Raw genomic sequence first — 22,122 nt, forward strand, 5'->3', positions numbered from 1 at the left:
CAATGGGTATTCCTCTGCACTGGGGCATAATTAAAGTCCCATGGTGATGAAGTCGCCCATTTTTATAATTTTAAATCATTATTATGACAATGTTTTCACATCTAGGAGTTCTGTTTCTGGCAGAATCGCATTCTAATTCCAATTCTCTTATTCTCTTTTCTAAAAATAACTATTGCTAACTTTAAAACATATATATTTAACATGTTCCGGGCACCATGCCAAGTCCTTTACAGATAATATTCTTATTTAATTTTCTCAGTAATTCTAAAAGACATATTCAATTATCATTCTTATTTTATAAAGGAGGAAACTGAGGATTAGAGGAGCTGAGTATCCTGTACACGAACACTCAGCTTCCATATGGTGAAACTAGGATTCAAACTCATATAGTCTGGGTATGACTCCAGATCCCATGCCCACGGTCCTGGCCACACTGTTTGTCTATGTCCCCAGTACTGTGGCTGTGGCTTTGGTGTAAGGCTGAAGTAAAGGGAGTGAAATAACTTTCTCAGCACAGAGCAGATGTGTTTGACTTTTTATCTACTCATTATTTAACTCAGCTTGGACAAACCCAAGAGGAAGAGAGCCATTTTCACTCCCCTTTCATCCTCCTTTCACCAGCCTCGTCCTACTGCCCCCATTAACAGGTTGATGATATAACAACTTCAGGTTAAAGATGGGGAAGGAATATCTTGTAGCGTACAGTCAAATCACGTTTCAGTTTCTTATAGATGTGTCTATTTGTCCTTGACCAAATATATATATATAAAACAATAGAGATGCATATGATACATTTTAAAACACACACACATTTTATCACCGAATGAATGCTTTTGAGTTTAAATTTAGCAAACATTTGTTGAGCACTTCTGCGCAAGGCACAATACTAAGTATGTGTCAGGCAGAGATGAATAAAAATATATCCTCTGACTTCAAGGAGCTTATAGTTTAGTGGGAATGATGGACTTTAAATTTTAGTTATACTCCAAATCAAAATTAGGAGTCATAAACATAAAATTGTAACTGGAATATGACGTTGGGTTGGAAGATAGGAGGGGCATTGAAGATGTGCCTGGAAAAATGAGGAAGATCTGTTGGAGGAAGGGACAAGGGGCAGAGGAAGTGGACAGAGACAAGGAGGGTGGAAAAGTGTTGGAACTCTTAGAGATCTCAGATCATCTAAGGTAGCCGGAGCATAGGGATGACCACCAAGTTACTGAAAACTGATTTGCCAAAAAAGTCAGTCTACTGAATGAATGCTAATTCCTGAAGGATCAGTCCTTCCTTAAATTTGCTGAATTTATCAAATTAACAATTTATCTAATATTGTTTTAAGAAATATTCCTCTTAAATATGTTCGGTACATAAATATATTTGTCTTGAAGAAAGCCATGAATATGTACTTTTTAGCGGCAATTTTAAGGATGTTCAATCTGTTGAACACGAGGTTTAGTGTTCTTTTAAGCATATTCTTTTTATGACTGAATTAATAAATTTCTTCCTAAAATGTTTAATGCATGCACTTTTCTTATAAATTTCAGTACAAATACAGAGATTCATAAGATAAATTTTTACCTTAAAGTGACTTTACAACTTAAAAAAAAATTTCCCGTTTCAGGCACCATGCCAAGCCCTTTACAGATAATATTCTTATTTAATTTTCTCAGTAATTCTAAAAGACACATACAATTATCATTCTTATTTTATGAAAGAAGAAACTGAGGATTAGAGGAACTAAGTATCCTGTACACGAACACTCAGCTTCCATATGGTGAAACTAGGATTCAAACTCATATGGTCCGGGTATGACTCCAGATCCCATGCCCACGGTCCTGGCCACACTGTTTGTCTATGTCCCCAGTACTGTGGCTGTGGCTTTGGTGTAAGGCTGAAGTAAAGGGAGTGAAATATGATGGGAAAATTTTAATACTTTTGAAAACTTTTATTGATGGGAGGATTTTTAATACTTTTTAACATTTCTGTGAGCTTTGAGTTGACTGGTTTTCATCAGTGCAACGTGTCTTTGCTACAGTTTCTTCTCCCAGCTGTAGTGAGAGGGTATATGTAGGGCAGAGATGTACTAAAATACAGGATGGAGAGATTAAGGGGAAGCAAATGCTGGTGGAAGGGTGGGAAAGCGTCTAGGGAGCAGAGATAAAGCAGCTTGATGTAGGGTGGTCAGTGATCCCAGTTTGCCTGGAATTGTCCTGTTTTTAGAACTGAAAGTCCGTGACCTAGAAAACCCCTCAGCCCTGAAGAAACTGGTACAACTGGTTAACCTATGATGGAGAAGTAGGGGGCAGTGTGAATGTTTTAGAACTTTAGATTTCGATTTCTTCCTAACACTGTTAGGCCAGTCTTACCTATTCAATGTGAATTATTATAAGCAAATTGGCTGTTATAAAAATCGATATTTTTTCCAAAATTGTCCTTGAAGACATGAATAGGGTATGTGGGATGTGGATGGCATGCGTGTGTGCCAGGAGCAAGGTATGGGGTTGGAGGAGTGGCATGTCAGAGGTTTTAGAAAGTTAAGAATTTGCCTTGACTTTTTACTCAGTGAGAGAGTTAATCACCTGCATAGAGTATGAGGGGTGCCACAAGCTTCCTCCTCACACACTACCAAGTGGGCAGTGACAGCTTTGGGAAAAAAAGGGAGAAGACTGTCTTGATTTAAGCAGACATGTGCTGACAATTCATATAATTAAGGACAGATGGTATATAAAGCCATCTCAATCTACCTAAGGTTTTAGAGTAAAAGGTGAAATCTTGTATTTCATTGAAAGTTAATTTTATTTATCACTCTGGGTATAAGAACTATTTCTTAAGTAAACTTAGGATATGCAAGGATTTTTTGCAATTTAGGGGGTAAAAATGACCTTATAGGGATCTTTGCTTTGAATAAATCTCTAGTTAGTGAATGACTAGAACCCAAAAATATAACAGTACTATTTCCATTTTATTGCTGTTGTTGGCAAAAACCATGCTTTGAAAATTATGAATTGAACCCAATGCATTATTGCTTTTGTTGAGAGTTGCCATAAGGAACTCATAGTAGATGGATAGAGATAGACTAGACAGAGAGATAGATAGATGATAGATTAGATAGATGATAGAAAGATGGAGGGATGGATGGATGGATGGATGGATAGATAGATAGATCGCCAATTCCTTTCCTCTGTCTCATATTTTCTTGCTTTTCTTATATTTACTCTTATCTAACTCCTCTGCCATTTCCTTCTTCAGATCATTTCTGTGGCTCACTTGCCAATTGCTATAGTCTTCTTAATCAACGTCTCTGCTTCCTTTAATCTATCTTGTACACATCTGCCATAGCACAGTAATCATGACACTAAAAAATTAAAAAGTGGTTGTCTATTTCCTAGGTCTAAACTCCTACTCTTGGTATTGAAAATCCCATCAAACTCAGTTCTAATCTGCCTTTCTATCTTTAACCATCATCTCTCTATCACATATTCCTCAAATAAACTGAAGTAATTTTGCTATTTTCCAGAAATAATCTTTACCTTCTCACTGCTGTGTCATTACTCAACTTTTACTTTACCATAAAATGTCCTTCATCTAACACTACAATTATCTACCACGTCTGTAAAGTTCATTCCCAAATCTCCAAACGGAATGAACTAGTCTCCTGAATATGCTCCTGAAGCAGATAATATAAGCTGTCTTTTATTGTAAACATTTGTACTTAATGTCTGCTTTTCCGATATGATTGTAATTTCCTGAAAGTGGTTCCCATCTGATTTTTTCTATTACTTTATGACAAGAAGTCAGTAACTGTTTATTAAGTTGAGTTCTTTCAGCAGAAAAATACTGAAGCAGCGTCAGATTATGTACTTCCCAAGGGCTCCACTTGCACTCCTCAAAAGCTCCACCTGTGATGGAAAAGGAGAAATGGCAGCCTGTTCCTTCTCAAGGTTATGGAAAGTCTCTGATTCAACTCTGTTCCAAATGATTTTGGTCATTGTTTTGATGGCTACTGTTCTTGGTGAGTAATAGGGAGCCAGGCCAGATTGTCACCACAAATGAGTTCATCACACTCTTTTAAGAGATGCCCAATAGATCTTTAACACTGTGGGATATATTTGACCACTTGGAATTTAAGGTTTTGCTCTAAATCCACAAAAAGGCTGTTTTATAGACCAACCCACTTGATACTCCCTTTTAGAATTTCCTCTCCAGGTAGCTCCAAACAATTTACTTATGTAAATCCAAGCAATCATGTCTTAGAATAAATACATATCTGTCAGGCTGGTCATGAACACTCATTGCCTTTGTGGTTATTCAGAAAATAGAGGGGATGTGTATAATTCCGCTGGGACTTGGGTAACTTACTACTTTGTTTAATTCTTCCAGAGAGGTAAAATTAAGATTTTCTTTTTCAAGGTTTTAATCCACCTTGCAATGATGTGGGAAATCATTTTTATTTTTGAATAGACCATCTAGTCAAAATAGAAAAAGTCCAAAAGGACATAATTAGAATGTCTTTTTCTCATCCCTGACTGATTCCGGAGGCAGCAAATCTTATATAATGCTATTTATTAATAGAAAATATGTTCTGCTAAGCAGAAGGTAGAGTTGTATGGCATGGCATAGATGCCTGTATTCTGAGTAAGCCGATGTGGGCAATCTGACACAATGAAGTTCAAGTCTATTCATCCATTTTCTGATAAACTATCACTTACATGGAGAAGGATAGATTATATTATTCTACCCTTTAAGATTATTATTAGCATTATTATCATTGATCAACAAACTTATATTACTGATTATTCACTGTGTTTATCTAATAATGAGATAACAGGAGTTATGATGAAAGAGAGAAGCATGATCCCTGTTCTAAAAATCTTATTACTCAATATCAAGATGCTTTGTTCCAAGATACAGCTATTGATATTCCTTACCATTTTGGTGTCCAGGTGATTGTGGTCCTCCACCCAAGTTACCATTTGCTTTTTCAACAAGCCAGTTGTATGAGACAGAGTTCAAAACTGAAACTATTGTGAAATACACCTGCCGCCCTGGCTACAAAAAAATCAATTCAAGTAAAGTTACTTGTGATGAAGATGGCTCATGGAAATATAGTATCTTTTGTGCAAGTAAGTATTGACATTTATTCTTCTTGTTTTTTTTTTTCTAGAAGGTTGTTTTAGGAACTTAAATGAATTACTTAATTCATATGAAAATCTTTGATCAAAGTAGTCTTCAAAATTAACCATCACCTATACTGTTTGGAAGAAGTCAGTTGGGAATACACTCTGAGATATTTTTCTAACAGTGAGGATATAGATCCTATTTTGCTTTTTATTCTGTTTCTCTGTGACGACAGTCATACATTTTCAAAGGCATACATTTTATGTGGACAGCTGGTCGATATATCACATCCTTTATTAACACAGTGGTCTAACTGAGAAAATGAAACTAAACAGTTTTTTTCTCTTCTTAAAATGTGTCAGAAAAATCAAATATATGTTTGCATTTTCTTTTCTTCTAAACAAAACTTCAATGAGTCAGAATCAGAAATAAGGATTGAAAAATATCTCTAAGTCTATCTATAAGCAGGAGTTCAAGTTAATTAACCAGACTTTTTTCTAATGTTCTATCTTATAAGTAATTGAAATTATTGGTCATTGATTTTAGTTTTTCTCCTAGAGAAACAATGCAGACACCCAGGAGAATTATTCAATGGGATAGTGGAAGTTAAGACAGATTTTCTCTTTGGTTCAACCATAGAATTCAGCTGCTCAGAGGGGTGAGAATAAGACAACCTAGAAGCAATACTTTTCATTTAATTTTTGTAGAGAGTTAATGTATTTATGTGTTTCAAAAATAAAAATGGTATAAAAAGGTATACAACAAGACTTCTCACTTCCATCCCATCCCTATCCATCCCATTACTCTCTGCCCTCTGACAGGAAGTGACTTTGGTTAGTTTCTGATTTATCCCTTTAGTGTTTACTTATATAAATACAAATCTTTTTATCAATATTTTGCCCCCTTTATTACACAGAAGATATTGGACTACATATCCTGTTTTGAACCTTGCTTTTCTTATTAGTTTTTTACTTACACTATTGCTAGGGATGGAATAGTTTTCTGTATTTTCCCAAAATTCATAACTTAATCCTTAATGTGATGCATTTGGAGATGGAGCCTTTATAGGTCATGAGGGTAGAGTCCTCATCAAGGGATCTGTGCTCTTATAAGATGACATGTGAGAGAGCTTATGCTTTCTTTCTCTTTCTCTCTCTCTCTTTCTAGCAGCCACCTGCAAACCAGGAAGGGGGCCCTTACCAGAATCTAACTATGTGAGCATCCTGATCTCAGACTTCTAAGCCTCCAGCACTGAGAAATAAATTTCTGATTTTTGAGTCATCCAGTTTATGGTATTCTGTTATAGCAGCCAGAACTGACTAAGACAAATATGTACAATAGATTTTTGATATTCATGCATCAAGTGTTTCCTAATTCTGTGTGTTTGTGTTTACAACTGTGTAGTTTTCCAATTATATGCGTTTATCATAGCTCATCATAGTTCAGTTAATGATTCCTACTGATTGACTTTTGTGTTTTTGATCTTTTGCTATTATGTACAATGTACTTGAATCTTTTCAGTTGGATTCTCATGCAATTTTTTGGAATGTAATTATGTAATCTGAAAATAATGATTCTGTTATTTTCTCTTTTCCAATTGTTATATTTCAAATCCCTTTCTCTTATCTAATTATGCTAGCAATTATCTCAAATTAAGTACTGGTCATTGTTTTCTTGCTCTGGACTTTAGTAGAAATGACTGGTAGTTTCTTCCTAGGTTTAATGGCACCGTATCTCCATTGATTACAGTTATATATTGAAAATTTTTCCCTAAGAATAATTGTTGATTTTTAAAAAATCCATATTAGTGTCAAGATAAGGAATGTTTTTTTCTTTTTAAAAGTATTAATATCATTAGTCTGTTCAGGCTTCTATAACAAAATACTATAGGCTGGGACAGTTCTGGAGTCTAGAAGTCTCAGAGCAAGATCTAGAGGTTTCCAATGAGGGCTCTCTTTCTGGCTTTCAGATCATTGTCTGCCTTCTCACTGTGTCCTTACGTAACCTTTCCCTGTGTGAGCCTGAGGATTGGGGGAGTACAAGTGGGAGATTTCTGTGGTGTTTCTTCTTATAAGGACTCTGATCTCCTTGGATCAGGGCTGTACCCTTATGAAACTTAATTACTTCCTTATGCAAACATAGCCACACTAGGAAATTAGGGCTTCAACATGAATTTTGAGGAGATACAGTCAGTCTATTAACAGCGTATTATATATTAAAATATTTCCTAATTTTGAAGGTTCCTTTCATTCTTGGAATAAACTTATTTGGTCATAGTCCATTTTTCTTTTAAAGTGTTTCTGGATTCTGTTTGATTATACACACACACATTTTTGAGTTGAGATTGCAACTCTCTTGACCAGGCTGGATGGAGTACAGTGGCATGATTATGACTCACCTCAGCTTCGACCTCCTGTGCTCAAGCAACCCTTTCACCTCAGCTTCCCAAAGTGCTGGGATTACAGGCATAGGCCGTTACACCCGGCCTGTCTGATAATATTTTATCCAGGAAATAATTATTGATATTCAGGGTACATTTTTAAAATGCAAAAAGTCCCAGAAAAAGACTAGAACTTCTCAGGAGCAAGAATAATGAGATGATAATCAGAAAGCTTGAATTTACAGTTCCTGAAGAACTCTTGGGCTTATGAGAGTAAGTCAAGCTCTAGAAGCCAGAAGAAAGATTCAAGTCAGAGGCCAAAGTGCTAGTTTATGTCAGCAATGTGTCTTGTTCATTTATTCAAAGGAAACTGCATAACAAATTCAAGTGAACCACTTCCCTGTTTTGAACTGCCTGATGTATAGCTTGTTAGGGAAAGAGTATAAGATTTAAGTGGAGTTCTAAGACTTTGGGTGCAAAACTTCTCTTGTATTCTTTTTATTGGTTATGATTGAGTACCATCTGATACTATGAAAAACTTAATGATGTTTAGATGAGTTAGATCTTTTTTTAAATGAACAAATGAGCCCTCTGCTTAATATCATAAAATTTAACATTAACTTGGCCCAAATGGTAATTAGTATCAAGGGAACCTTATTTTTTTTATTTTAAAATGTTGAATAAAAATTTCATTTGCCCCAAACTCCATTGACAATTTATATTTACAGTAAGATGAATTACACTAAAATCTTTGACCTGTCTTATTCAGATTTTTCTTAATTGGCTCAACCACTAGTCATTGTGAGATTCATGGTAAAAGAGTTGATTGGAGTGATCCTCTCCCAGAATGCGTGAGTAAGTAAAAAATTTTTTCTGACTTGATTACAAACCTAAACTATGTTAGGTAATAACACTCCTGTGCAATTTACTACTTCTTGTATCCTCAGTAGAATTTCCATGAAATTTAGGTTTGTGACAATGTCTTCCCTAATTATTTCTTTCTCTTCATTCACTCACCTCAGTTGTCAAGTGTGAGCCCCCTCCAGATATCAGCAATGGGAAACACAGTGGAGATAAAGAAATCTATACATATGCCTCATCTGTCACCTACAGCTGTGACCCCCTCTTCTCACTCATAGGCAATGCCTCCATTTTCTGCACCGTGGAAAATAAGACAATAGGTGTCTGGAGGCCAGACCCTCCCACCTGTGAAAGTAAGTCATAATGATGAATTCAGCTTTGAATTTTCCTCTTTTGTTTAAAAGCAAGAGGGAGGTGTATATTCATTGGAGGAAATGGAATAGTTGAAAGATAAACTAATCATTGGAATAATAAAGTGATTCATTTGTTCAACTAATCTTATTACATGCTACATTAGTCAGGATAGCATAGGCTTTTCTGCAGTAATAATCAACAACTAAATCTAAAGGGCTTTTTATAGTGAAAGTTTTTTTTAAGCTTCTTCTTAGCAAACTGCTAGCCTGGGAACTCCCTAGGGCAGCTGTCACTTATGTGGTAGTCTAGATTGTTTAGATCTTCTTATATCTCTTCAAAATGTCTACAATCAGTTCTGAAGGAGAAAAGAACAAGGAAGGTCAGTCCCTGAACATATCACTTGCCATTATAGCCTTTTGACCAGAACTAGTTCTTTGTTCTCTGCCTAGTGCAAAGGAACTGGGAAACATAATCTTCTGTTTACACTGGAAGAACTAGAAATATGAGTGGGCACTAATAATGTCAACCACACATGCCTATGGAGCAAACAAATCCATACTGACATCAGCAGCTTAATAGTTAAAAACAACCAAAGAAGTTACCTTTCCCTGACCTTTCTAAGGAAGTCAGAAGAGATGTTATATCAATATCAGTAATGACTTAGCTTGCTGGTCAGGAGCATCATTCTTTACTACCATTAAAGTGCCTAAAAACACAGTGTCATTTATTGTTTTGACTCAGTACAGGACACAGGCAATGCTGGAAACAGAGAGAGAGTATAACAGTGAAAAGTGCAAAATGTCTGGAGTCAGGTCTGCAAGAGGTGAAAAAGGCAAGAACTGAGGCTGGAAAGGTTAGCAAGGGCCAGGTTAGGAAGGGCCATGTGTGTCACTTGTAGAAATTCAGAACAAAGGAGAAAGGGAGACATTGAAAGGACAGTTTGAAGAGACAAAACAGAACTGATAGGCATCTGTTGCAAATTTTTAGCCAAGAAGTGAAGGGGCTTCAACTGTAGCCACAGCAGTGGGCCTGGAAAGAAATTGAGGGATTATGGAGGAATTAAGGCAGCAGGATTGACAGCACTTGATGACTAGATGTGGAGTAGAGAGTAAAGGGCAATTTATTCTCTGAATGTGGGGGCTTAGTTCTTCAATGCCTGGCTGCCTCTGTGTGACATCATGTCATTACCATGGGCCACTGACCCATGACCGAGACTGAGATTTGGGCACCAGGTTTTAGATATTGTTAGTTTTTATTCATGAAAATGTTGGGGGATTTTATCTACAACAATCAGCATAATGGGGCCTCATCTTGCTGAGTTTCTAGAATCTGAAAGAACACGTATAGAGCTCCAAAATGTTTTCTTGCACAGTACCTATTTGATATATACTTGTATCCAGTCTTCCTTGGAGCAATATAAACAGTTTTAGTCACATCTTTACTGTTATTTCTCTTTTATAACTCACATGTCTCTTTGTATGCTTCTTTAGAAATTGCCTGTCGTCCGCCAAAGATTCCAAAGGGAATCTTTGTCTCTGGATTTGGGCCCTTCTATACTTACAAAGATTCCATTGTGATTAACTGTGAGGAAGGTTTTATCCTCAGAGGCAGCAGTTTAATCCACTGTGAAGCTGATAATGAGTGGCATCCTTCTGTTCCCTCTTGTGAACCCAGTGAGTATGGACTATGAAGGAGCTTCAGTATTTGGTATTGGTGTGGCATGCTCATAGGCACAGGAGTAAATGACTGTTTACCCCTAATAAATCATTTTAAGCTAAATTAATACTCTTTACTAGTTCTTTTGTTTGTTGTTAGAAGGAACATTTTCTTGTTAGTAATCTCTTAGTGTTATTTGAAGAATTTCATGTATAACATGTAGTCATGACACCCAATGGCTGTAGATATTGTAGACAATAGTAAAATGTCTCATCCTAACAAAATTAACATATTATGAGGATTTTTTTTTTTTTTTTTTGAGTTGGAGTCTCACTCTGTCGCCTAGACTGGAGTGCAGTGGCCACTCCCGGCCACCGCAGCCTCGACCTGCTGGGCTCCGGCGATCCTTCTGCCTCAGCCTTTGGAGTAGCCAGAATTACAGGCGCGTATTACCGTGCCCGGCTAATTTTTTGATTTATTGTAGAGATGAGGTCTCGCCTGCCCAGGCGGGTCTCACACCCACGGGCTCAGGCCATCCACTCACCTCAGCCTCCCAAAGGCGTGGGATTACAGGCTGAGCCACCGAGCCCGGCTTATGAGGATTTTTTAATTGATGGAAGTAAAATTCCTTTAAGGCCATTCCTTTTCCTAATTTGCATAGAAGTACTCTCTGGGCTAAATTAATCTTGAGACCTAGATATTGTAAATGTGTACAAATTATTCAGAACATTAATGATACTTATTGCTAATATTTATTAAGCATTTCATACATAGCAAATACCGTTTTAAGTGCTTTGCATCAATTAACTCATTCAATATTTACGACAATTCTAGGTAGCTATTTTTATCCAATTTTAATGATGAGAAAATGGAAAGAGTAAATCACTAGCACAAGTTCACATAATTAATCAGGGGTAGGGGCCACCTCTACATTGTGGTTTATCTATTCTGTTCTGCCATCACAAGAACTTAGGTGCCACTCAAAATGAATAATGATGAAATTCAGTGACTATATAATTTGACAGACTTGTATTCTCTCTTTAATCCACCTGGACCTTTAGCATGTGGTTGAACAGAAAAAATGCAAGACCATTCCAGCTACTTGGAAGGCTGAGGTGGAAGGATCGCCTAAGCCCAGCAGGTTGAGGCTGTGGTGGCCGTGAGCATGCCACTCCAGCTGGAGCAACAAAGAGTGAGACTCCAACTCAAACAAAACAAAACGCAAGACCAAAGACTCAGCTGCAAATGTTTTATGGGCTTGGTTTGAGGCCAAGTCACGATGATCTGGGTGATAGTTTCATAATGTCAAGGGAATGTCTTTTTTTATGCCCCGTTAGGCAAAGAGAATTGAAAATCAGTCTTATCTTGGAGTAAATTTTTGTTGTGCATTCCTTGTGATCCTAATGCTGCCCCTGAAGACCTACCATTCTGAAGTGCAGTGAAGTGAAAGGAAAACGAAGCTCCTGTACAGTTGACCGGGCATGTAGAAATTGTCCCTTTCCTGTACCACAGGTGCTTCTCAGTAACAACCTCTCTAGTGCCACATGTGTTTGGGCTTGACACCAGTCTGTTGGGCAGTGGTGCTGTTGAGTCTCTTCCTGAAATCCCCACTTAGCCTTTACCATCTAGTTTTTTGACAAATGGATATATGATATCATCTTTTTTGTGACTCATAAGTAACTCTGCCATCTTCATTAACAGTTTTCTTTCACTCTTGTGCTTTCTTTATGAGTGGATGGTTGCACTGACTTACCAGATATTTCCTATGCTTCCTGGGAGAGAAGTGACTACAACCTAAGTGACCAGGAAATATTTGAAGTTGGGACTGAGTTGAAATATAAGTGCAAACCTGGCTATAGACCTATTCTAAATAAGCCCCTGATTATGACTTGTCAGAAAAATTTGACATGGACATCTTCCAATAAGTGTGAGAGTAAGTAAACTTGAACTTTGTGGTGTGTATGTATGTGTGTATCTTCTTTTTCTATTGAAAAATTTGAGCACAATCCTTAAAATTTACAGTCTTGTTTTATTACATAGTATATACTTGATTTTTGTAAATGTCCAGTGTGCACTTGAAATTGTATATTTTGCAGTTGGTCAATTGAATCTACTTTGTAATGACTTCATTTAAATCTATTTCCATATCCATACTGATTTCTTGTCTGCTTGTTCTCTGAGTTACTGAGAAAAGCTTTTCTGAGTGTGGATTTGCCTTTTAGCATTACAGGTTTTTTTTTTTTTTTTTTGAGTTGGAGTCTCACTCTGTCGCCCAGACTGGAGTGCAGCGGCCACTCCCAGCCACTGCAGCCTCGACCTGCTGGACTCCGGCGATCCTTCCGCCTCAGCCTTCCGAGTAGCCGGAATTACAGGCATGCGCTACCATGCCCGGCTGATTTTTTAAAAAAATTTATTTATTGTAGAGATGAGGTCTTGCTGCCCAGGCGGGTCTCGAACCCGCAGGCTCAGGCAATCCATTCGCCTCAGCCTCCCAAAGGCGCGGGATTACAGGCTGAGCCACGGAGCCCGGCCATTACAGGTTTTTTAAAACCAGTTTTTGCTTTACATATTTTGAGACCATGTTACTAGAGGCATGCAAATTTAGAATGGTATATTTTCCTGGTGAATTTAACCTTTTATCATTATCAAATGACTCTATTACTGTAACTGTTTCATCTTTAAATTCTACTTTTATATCAATAAAGCTCCAATAGTTTTATTTGAATTAGTATTTGTGTTTATCTTTTTTAAAGTCTTTTACTTTTAAGCTTTATGCAATTTTATATTTTAAGTGTATCTTGGAAGCAAGATATAGTTGGATATTTGTCTTACTTGACTATTTTATTATTATTAGAGTACTTATCAATGTACAGTTAATGTAATTGTTAATATATTTGAATTCATATCTACTATCTTACTGCTTATTATATTTTCTGTCTGTTTTATATTTTTTTATTGACTTCTTTTGAATTATTTTAAATGTTCCCATTTTTGTGTGGTATTTGGTATTTATATACTTTTTACTCCTTTTTTCAGTGTTTACACTAAAAAATTACAAGATGCATTCTTACTTTTTCTTTTTTTTTTAAGCGACAGTGTCTCACTTTGTTGCCCAGGCTGGAGTGCAGTGGTGCAATCATAGCTCACTATAACTTAAAACTTTTGAGGTCAAGTGATCCTCCCACCTCAGTCTTCCAAGTAGCTAGAACTGCAGGTGCACGCCATCATGCCTAGCTAATTTGTGTGTGTGTGTGTGTGTGTGTGTGTGTGTGTGTGTGTGTGTGTGTGTGTGTGTGTATGTAGACACAGGTTCTATGCCATGTTGCCCATGCTGGTCTTGAACTCCTAGCCTCGTCTCAGCTTCCCAAAATGCTAGGATTACAGACATGGGTTACTGTGCCTGGTCAAATTCTTATTTACTAATCGAACATAATTTATTACTTTTATCTCTTCCCAGGCAATGGAAAGCCTTAGAAAACTTTAACTTGATTCACATCACCTTTTCTATATACTTTGTTTTTGTGTATTTCAAGTATAAATGTGTCTTAAACTCTATTTTATTACGACTATCACTATTACTATTATTATTATTTTAATAAATCAAATTAGTTTAGATTTGTCCACATAATTACTATTTTAAAAGTCTATTTTTTTAGATTTATATTTTCCTTTGCCTGATGAATATTCTTTAGTTTCCTTTAGTGAGGAACTACTGATAATGAATTGTCTTTTTCTTGTTTGTCTCAATGTGCCTTTATTTTATCTTAATATTTGAAGATATATTGGCTTGACATAAAATTCTAGGTTGGCAGTTAATTTGTTTGGCCACATGAAATATATTATTTCACCGTCTTCCATTTTTAATTGTTTCTGTGAAGAATTTTGCTATTAGTCATACTATTACTCATTTAAAGCCCATCCATTTTTTTTCTGGCTGCTTTAAGATGTTCTCCTTGTCTTTGTTTTTCACAGATATGTCTGGGTTGGTTTCTTTGTGTTTGCTCTGCTTGAGATTCAGGATTCTTCTAGAATCTGAAATCTGATGCGTTTCATTGATTTTGGAAAAATTTTCAACTGCAAATACTTCAATACTTTAAATAGATATTTTCTTCTAATACCATTTCAGCCTGTTTTCTCTCTTCTCCTTTCAGTACTTCAGTTACATTTATGTTAAGCCTTTACATTGAGTCTTCTGTATTTCCTATACACTTACCTGTGTTTTTGAACTTTTTGTTTCTCAATGTTTTCTTATGAATATAAATAAACTTCACTAATTATCTCTTCATCTGTGTATTATCTGATATTAATTATTAATTTAACTTTAATGGTTATATTTTTAGTATTAAGATTCCTATTTGTAGTAGATTTGTAGTGCTGACATTTCTACCAAAACTCTTACTTGTGTTTTTTATTTTCTTCTACATCATAAGGCAAAGTTGTTTTTAAATCAATGTTTAGAGCTTCATTTTCTGGATCCCATTAGGTTTGCTAGACTTGTCTCTTGCTTTCCTTGTCTTTAATTACCTTGTCTAATCTCATGTTGAAGGTTTGCTTGTGGCAGTGGTAAGGGGCACTAGGGGCCTTGAATGATCTGAATCCAATTAGGGATTATAATGAAACAAAACTGGACTTCAGTGCTTATATAGGGGTCTATTTTTGGTTTATCCTCACTTCAAGGTATAGTTCTGAAGGTCCCCCAAGATCTGGGATTAGCCAGTAATCAAACCCCACCGCCATATACACATTGAGTTCTGGTTAGCTTTTTAACCACTCAGTTGTATTTTGGTGGCAAAAAAATTAATATATACTTCTATAAAGAAAGCAGCTCTAAATTTCAGGAAACTTCAACAAGTTTCTTTCTTTCTCATTAAAAGAAGAACAATAAAGACAATTAAGGTCTTGGCACCTTAATTCTTCGCAGATGAATTAATTTCCCCCTCCCACGTTTTTCTACTTATTGTCAAGGTGGATCAAAATTGTTTCAACCATCATCACCAAAATCAACACTTCATTTAAAAACTCTATAATGAAAAAACATAGAGGGAAATTAAGTCATAGCAACTCGACAAAATAGTGACAGAATTTGGAGAAGATGCTTGGTATAACTCTTACCTCACTTTCTTTTCCTTCCTTTCTTCTATCAATTGTGGAAAAAACGCAACATGAGATCTCCCTTTCAACAAGCTTTTCAACATACAATATAGTACTTTTAACTATAGGCACTAGTTGTATTATGGATTTCAAGAACTTATTCATTTTGTATGACTGAAACTTGATATCTGTTGAATAACTGGGGAGTTGTTTCCCCCTCTCTTCCCCAGCTTCTGGCAACCACCATTCTACTCTCTGCTTCCATGAGCTTGACTTCAGATGTCCACATTTTCTATATAGTAGAGTTAGGTCTTCACCCTTGATGATTTCATTAAACATGAACATCATGTTTTATCTATCAGGTGTATGTTGCCCAACACCAGATCTAGAAAATATAAGAATTATAAATGAAAGGAGATATTTCACGGATAAATGTGTATATGCCTATGGAGACTACATTTCATATACCTGTGATGAAGGCTACTTTCCTATTTCTGTTGGTGAAAAGAGTCAATGCCACACAGATGGCACATGGAAGCCTAAGATGCCAGCATGTGAGCCAGGTAAGAATATTGAGAGAACTTTTCATAATTAGTTTCCATATTCCCTAGATGTTTCCACAAAAGATCAAACTATTTAAAACCAGTTAAGTTTAGGGTTGTTCCTCTGAGAAGTATTACACAAAGGCAGTGGCAAATGCACACCACTAATACTACGCAGTTATAGGTCAAAGTATATTGGAGAAAAAAAATTACAAGAGAAATTTTCTTGCAAGAGAAAACAATAGAGTTGATGAAATACCTCAAAGTTTCATTTTGTCATTTTTTTGCCCTGCATATATTATGGTCAGCACTGCGGCCAATGTTTTACTAAAGAGGAACACTACCCCACAAACCTCTATATTTACAAGTCAAGGAAGCAATAATGATCTATATATTTATGTAACAGTGAAAGCTCCCAGGTTGAAGAAGTGAGTTTGTTAAAAAGAGGGAGTCTTTGAAGCCTAGTGACTGATACAGTGTCAGCCTTTTCTTTCCTTGCTCTATCTCAGACCTACTGAACCACTTCTTTGTTAAAATGCCAAAAAGGAGGGGGAAAAATCATCTAGAGTGATATAGACCTGTCTCTAATTAAGATAAGACACCGAAAAATGTTATCATTATGGATGTATCTTCATTATAAATTTTTTTTTTTTTTACATCAACATGTTGGGGTTTATTGGATATCATAGTCTGGATTACTCTAAAGGCAAAACTTAAGGAAATGATTTGGGAACTATTAGCTTATTTTGGAGGTGATCCTGGGAAAAAGGAGTAAAGGATGAGAGAATGACAGAAGGAAAAAGAAAAGGTGACTGTTTTTAAGAGGAGGGGCACAATTCTTTGAGACCACTGAGAAGTGTAAGGAATATCTTTCAAAATTGCCTGTCTGAAGGTTGAAAGATTGGGACAATTATGCACTGCTTTTTGTCCCCCGTTAATTTAAAGTTGCCTTGAAAGGCAGTAATTGCCCTTCAATTCCAACTGTACTCTTTTAGTTTCAAAGAAGGCCCCAAGGCAGAAAACTTAAGAGATTCGTAGTGAATATTTTCTGTAAAACAGCATCATCATAAATCTGAACCTGTGTAAAGCTATATAGTTTTTGAGACTGTAGTCAGAGGTAGCCCAAGGGGATATTACTTACGTATGAAAATATCTGCTACAGTATACCCTTGTATCACTTAGATCTGTTTATACTGCATATTGACTGCACTGCTACTGACTCCTTAAAGTAATTGCTGGCTTCAGTCTCTTAAAAAAATCCCTCTAAAGGAGGGTGAGTGAAATGTTAACTCTGATCTTGAGGCTATAACTGATATTAATAATCTCTCTTCCTACTACCCATTCTGGATTACCCTCACCTTTAGTCGGTGCTCAGGTTGGCCTAGGTTGCTTGCCATATGAGATAACCCTGACTTTTCTCTCTGAAGAATGAAAATTCTTGGTGTCTTATAATGGCCCATTTACTAGTAATCCCAGGTTTAAAAGCATTAAGAGATGCCTTAGTAAATATCCTGGATTCCAAACATATTTCTTGCCCCAATTATAGACATCCTAGTTCTTTATGATAACCATAATTCATATATATGTGCATACACGCCCCCTATCAGTATAGTAACATCCCTCCTCACCCTCAAGCTGTCCCAACAGCATAAGAAGTCCAATGCAATCAGGTGACAACCATAGCTTCAGGTTCTAGTAGGGTATTTGAAGGCCTTGGCATCCCCTGGTAGAACAATTTTACCCTTTTTCCTAGGAAGCAGAACCTAGAAGAGTCTAGTTGCAAATAGGAAGAATACTTCTACAAGTGGTTCACTGGGATTAACTGTGAGAGGCATCAATCCTACTTCTACTCTTGTTTCTGGTTCTATGTGTTTTAAACATTGGGTACAGAGTTTTACATAGATACTCGCAAGTGGTTCAGTCTACACATTGCATCCTGGAAGACAGTGTACCCATCTGTAAGGGTCATTTCTAATTTGATACTTTAGCTGAATCTTTAATACTTTATCCCAGTGGTCTAGCATGCTGTCCCTTTTCAGTAGTGCATTGTGTCAAGATTGTTTGTGAATTCTGCTGTTATTCAGAATCTTTACAATTTTTCATAGATGAATATTTCCTTTACTTAGCCTGCTGTCTATTGAGAACAAGTCTGGCCTATCTGTAATTCATGTTATCCTACCAAAAATCATGTAATTTCCCTAAACAGTGAAATATTTCAGTGATCATGTAAGAAAAGGTGAGGCACTATAAAATGTAGAATTTCCTCAACTCAAGTTGCTTATATTCACATCAAATTTTTCTGAGTCCTCAGCCTGAAAGCAGCAGAAGTGTTTGAGTTGTGTCAAGTTACCCTATAGGGAAAGAATTTGAATGGGAACATTTGAATCTCTTGCAAATCACTCAGATTTGGAGGTGTCTTGTTAATTTGAAACCATGAACTCATTCCCTTCTTCCTCTCTCATCATCCAAGTTTGCAGTTACCCTCCCAGTATTGCCCATGGACACTACAAAGAAGTTATTTTAATAACTCCTTATCCTGAGGCTACATATGAATGTGATGAAGGATATGTTTTGGCAGGATTTGCTACAATCTACTGCAAATCTTTTCACTGGCAAAGTTCACCTCCTCAATGTAAAGGTAATTCCAGCTCCACTCACAGTCCATTGACGATAGAATTAAAAAATCTTTAGAGTAACGTTTCTGTTCATCAAAGACAGTAGTGGTCTTTTATTTATTTATTTTTAATATTTAAATTATACCTGATAAACTTTACAAAGTCATTGACAGGTTTACCTCCTACTCTAGTTCTCCAAAGGTGTAGTTTGCCCTGTGTCCAGAAGCAACCACTACTACCAGGTTCTTATGCATCTTTCCAGAGTATCTAGAGACACTATCTTTTATCTGAGAATATCTTCGTGGCTCTGGGATTCATGAGAATCCTGGGTTAATAACTATTCATTCAAATTATGAAGTATTAGAAATCTCCACAAAGACCTCATGTTGGCCATCATTTTTCCATGATCTTTCTTTCCATTTCTATTTTTCATGACCTGATGATATTCCTGGCTGGTTGATTTACTGTAGAAACATGCTGAGTCAACTCGAGGTCTGTTTCTTCATGCTGTGTTCATCATTTTGCTAACAATCACCACAGTCTCCATTTAACCAAGGGCGATTATGAGGCAATAAAAATGAAAAGTACATACCTAGTATCATAAATAGATCAAGGCTGTGAGGTGCAGCAATTAAGAACACAGATCCTTACTACCTAAAAAATATGTGACACTGAAGAAATTATTTAACTTTTCCAGTTTTCTTGTTGGTAAAATGGTAATAATAGTATCTAATACATAGAGTTGTAGTTAGGATAAAATGAGATATGGCAAGCAAAAAAATTAGCACACAAACTGACATATAGTACTTAATGTTAATTATTGCTATTACAAATATTAACATAAAAATAGTATAGCACAACTTATATGATCTGAATATAATTATGAACACAATTTATCATCATTTTTATTATCCAGTACTCTTATGATACATTTTACTGAAAAACAGTATACCTAAAAATATGTTTTCATTATAGCTTTGTGTCTGAAACCGGAAATAGTGAATGGAAGGCTGTCTGTGGATAAAGATCATTATGTTGAACCTGAAAATGTCATCATCCATTGTGACTCTGGCTATAGTGTGGTTGGTCCCTCAAGTATCACTTGCTCTGAGAACAGAACCTGGCACCCAGAGATGCCCAGGTGTGAGTGGGTAAGTGGCACAACTTAAGGAGGTTTTGTGCTGCCAACCCCTAAAAATGGTGGCCTCCTCCAAGCTTCTGTTCTAGATAACAGTGGTGAAATCTGACTCTTGTCAGGAAGCATAAGTAATTTACCGCAATTAGCTCTTTCACCCTTGAAGTGTGTAAGTGTGGAGAGACAAGTTTTCCTACTCTGTGGCTATAGCCAAAATCTCTAGACTTGAGGATACCATAGACCCAGATGTCCTGACCCTTAGCTCTATATTTCCTACAATATGCATGCATTTGATACATTTCTGGTCGGTCACCAGAGCCATCACTCAGTTGTCCTGGCTGAGGTGCTCTGTACCTCCTTTGCAGCCCTGCATCTTTTGAGCTGCAGCTGTGCTTGACACAACTGCCCAAGAACAGATCTGGGCTGGAACAGCATGTAAACACTTGCTAAGATGCAATGTCCCTCCTGATTTTCTCCTCATCTATCAGTTCTCTAGTCAACCTCCTTTTTGTCAGTAATACCTCTCAGAATGCACCCCCTCTTCTTCTCATTTCTTTAAATCATTTTTAGGAGGCCCCTGTAGGCTGTGAACAAGTGCTCGCCGGCAGACACCTCATGCAGTGCCTCCCAAGTTCAGAGGAAGTGAAAATGGCCCTGGAGGTATATAAGCTGTCTCTGGAGATTGAACAACTGGAACAAGAGAGATACAAGTTGATGAACGTCAATCAGAAATGTTCTGGAAAAGGGGATGCAGGGGAGTCATTTTTGCCCTCAGTTCAAGTTATAGAATCTCCATTGAGCAACTCTACTGTTCCTTAAGCACCATCATTCTAATAAGTATTTGGGCTAGGAGAACTTGATTATGATTATTAGCACTGAAAATGTGTACTTATTGATAATCTAGCCTTTTTGTGACTCAAGTGTCTACTCTTCTGGACTCAAAGTGCTGGTTAATTAAATAATTATCTATCAAATATCAGTTTGTGTTGTCATCCTGGTCAATATGTCACATAAATGTACATACTCCAGAACACAAATCCACTGCCTAAAGCATCTGTAATTAACTTCACTTCCTTTTTTTTTTGTACTTCAGAAAGAATGGAAGTCAGAAAACTCAAACTGTGTTCATACCGTAATTTTTACCTGAATGCCTTTACTCCACATCTCACATGTATCTACCCTTTACCTGCAGAAAAGAGCACAAAACTCAGTGAATTTTCAAAGTAAACACACTTCTCTAAATAGAAGCCAGAGTGAGAATAAGAATGTTACCAACAGTAAGGTATTGCCTTCTGATGGCCCCTTTCCCTTAATAACTACCCCTGCAAGAAAGTCCACTCTTCTCACTTTTAACAGCTTGGATTGGGCTTCCATGTTATTCAGATTTATAGAAATGGAGTTATACATTATACATTCTTTCATTCGTGTCATTTTTTCCTAAACATTGTGTTTGTGAGATTCGTCCATGTTGTGTGTCGTTGAGATTCATTCAGTTTCATTTCTATTTAGTATTACACCATTGAATGCATATATTATAATTTACTACCTACCTTACTGCTGGTGAACATTTGAGTTATTTTCAGCTTTTGACTATTATGAACAGTACTTCTGTAAACATTTTTTAAAATGTCTTTCATTGAACATATGAACTTTTGTTCAGTATATACCTAGGTTGGAACTGACTTATAAGGGAGGGTGTATGTGTGTGCTCAACATTTTTCAGTTTTGTTCTACTAAACCACATTCTCACCTGAAGAATATGAAACACTTGCTACTGTTTGTTTGAAAAATTCTGCTGGGTGTAAAGTGGTATCACATTGTGCTTTTGATTTGTTTTCCCCCCGATTAGTGAGGTGGCATTGCTTTTCATATGTTTATTGACATTTAGATATCCCTGTACTGTGAAGTGCTAGTTTGATTATTTTTCTTTCTTTTTTTTTAAGTTATAAAGATGTGGGGTATAATCCAAGGTTAGGTATGCAAACATTGATTATGCAGGTGCCCTTGTTAATGAATTATGCCCCTCCCTCCCCTAGCAGTTTCCATCAACTGCCAATCCCACCCACCCTCCCCTGACAGTTTCCCACTACTGTCAATCCCTTTCTTATAGTATTATAATTGATCAAGCTCCACTTATGAGTGAGAACATATGGTACTCTGTTCTTGGTTTCAGTGATAGATCACTGAGTATGATCGACTCTAAATCCATCCAAGTTGCTGCAAAGTCCATATGTTTGTCCTTTATGGCTGCATAATATTCCATTGTGTATATGTACCACAATTTTTTTAGCCAGTCCAGCTTCAATGGGCAACATGGTTGGTTTCATGTTTTTGCTATTGTGAATAGAGCTGCAACAAACATACATGTGCAGG

At 36.6% G+C, this 22,122-nt stretch overlaps 1 protein-coding gene across 1 annotated transcript; it reads left to right on the plus strand.

Moving 5' to 3' along the window:
- The first annotated feature begins 1,201 nt into the window (after positions 1 to 1,201).
- On the plus strand, positions 1,202 to 20,568 carry LOC103266810 (C4b-binding protein alpha chain-like). The gene is made up of 12 exons (XM_008064445.1): positions 1,202 to 1,239; positions 3,828 to 4,009; positions 4,941 to 5,120; positions 5,674 to 5,689; positions 8,337 to 8,350; positions 8,518 to 8,709; positions 10,201 to 10,383; positions 12,099 to 12,299; positions 15,820 to 16,020; positions 18,470 to 18,637; positions 19,590 to 19,765; positions 20,320 to 20,568. Exons 1-12 carry the CDS (start codon positions 1,202 to 1,204, stop codon positions 20,566 to 20,568), a joined length of 1,800 nt encoding a protein of 599 aa, XP_008062636.1.
- Positions 20,569 to 22,122: the final 1,554 nt, after the last annotated feature.

The sequence above is a fragment of the Carlito syrichta genome, unplaced genomic scaffold (genome assembly GCF_000164805.1).
Source record: "Carlito syrichta isolate Samal-C Ts95f unplaced genomic scaffold, Tarsius_syrichta-2.0.1 Scaffold307338, whole genome shotgun sequence".
Lineage (NCBI taxonomy): Eukaryota > Metazoa > Chordata > Mammalia > Primates > Tarsiidae > Carlito > Carlito syrichta.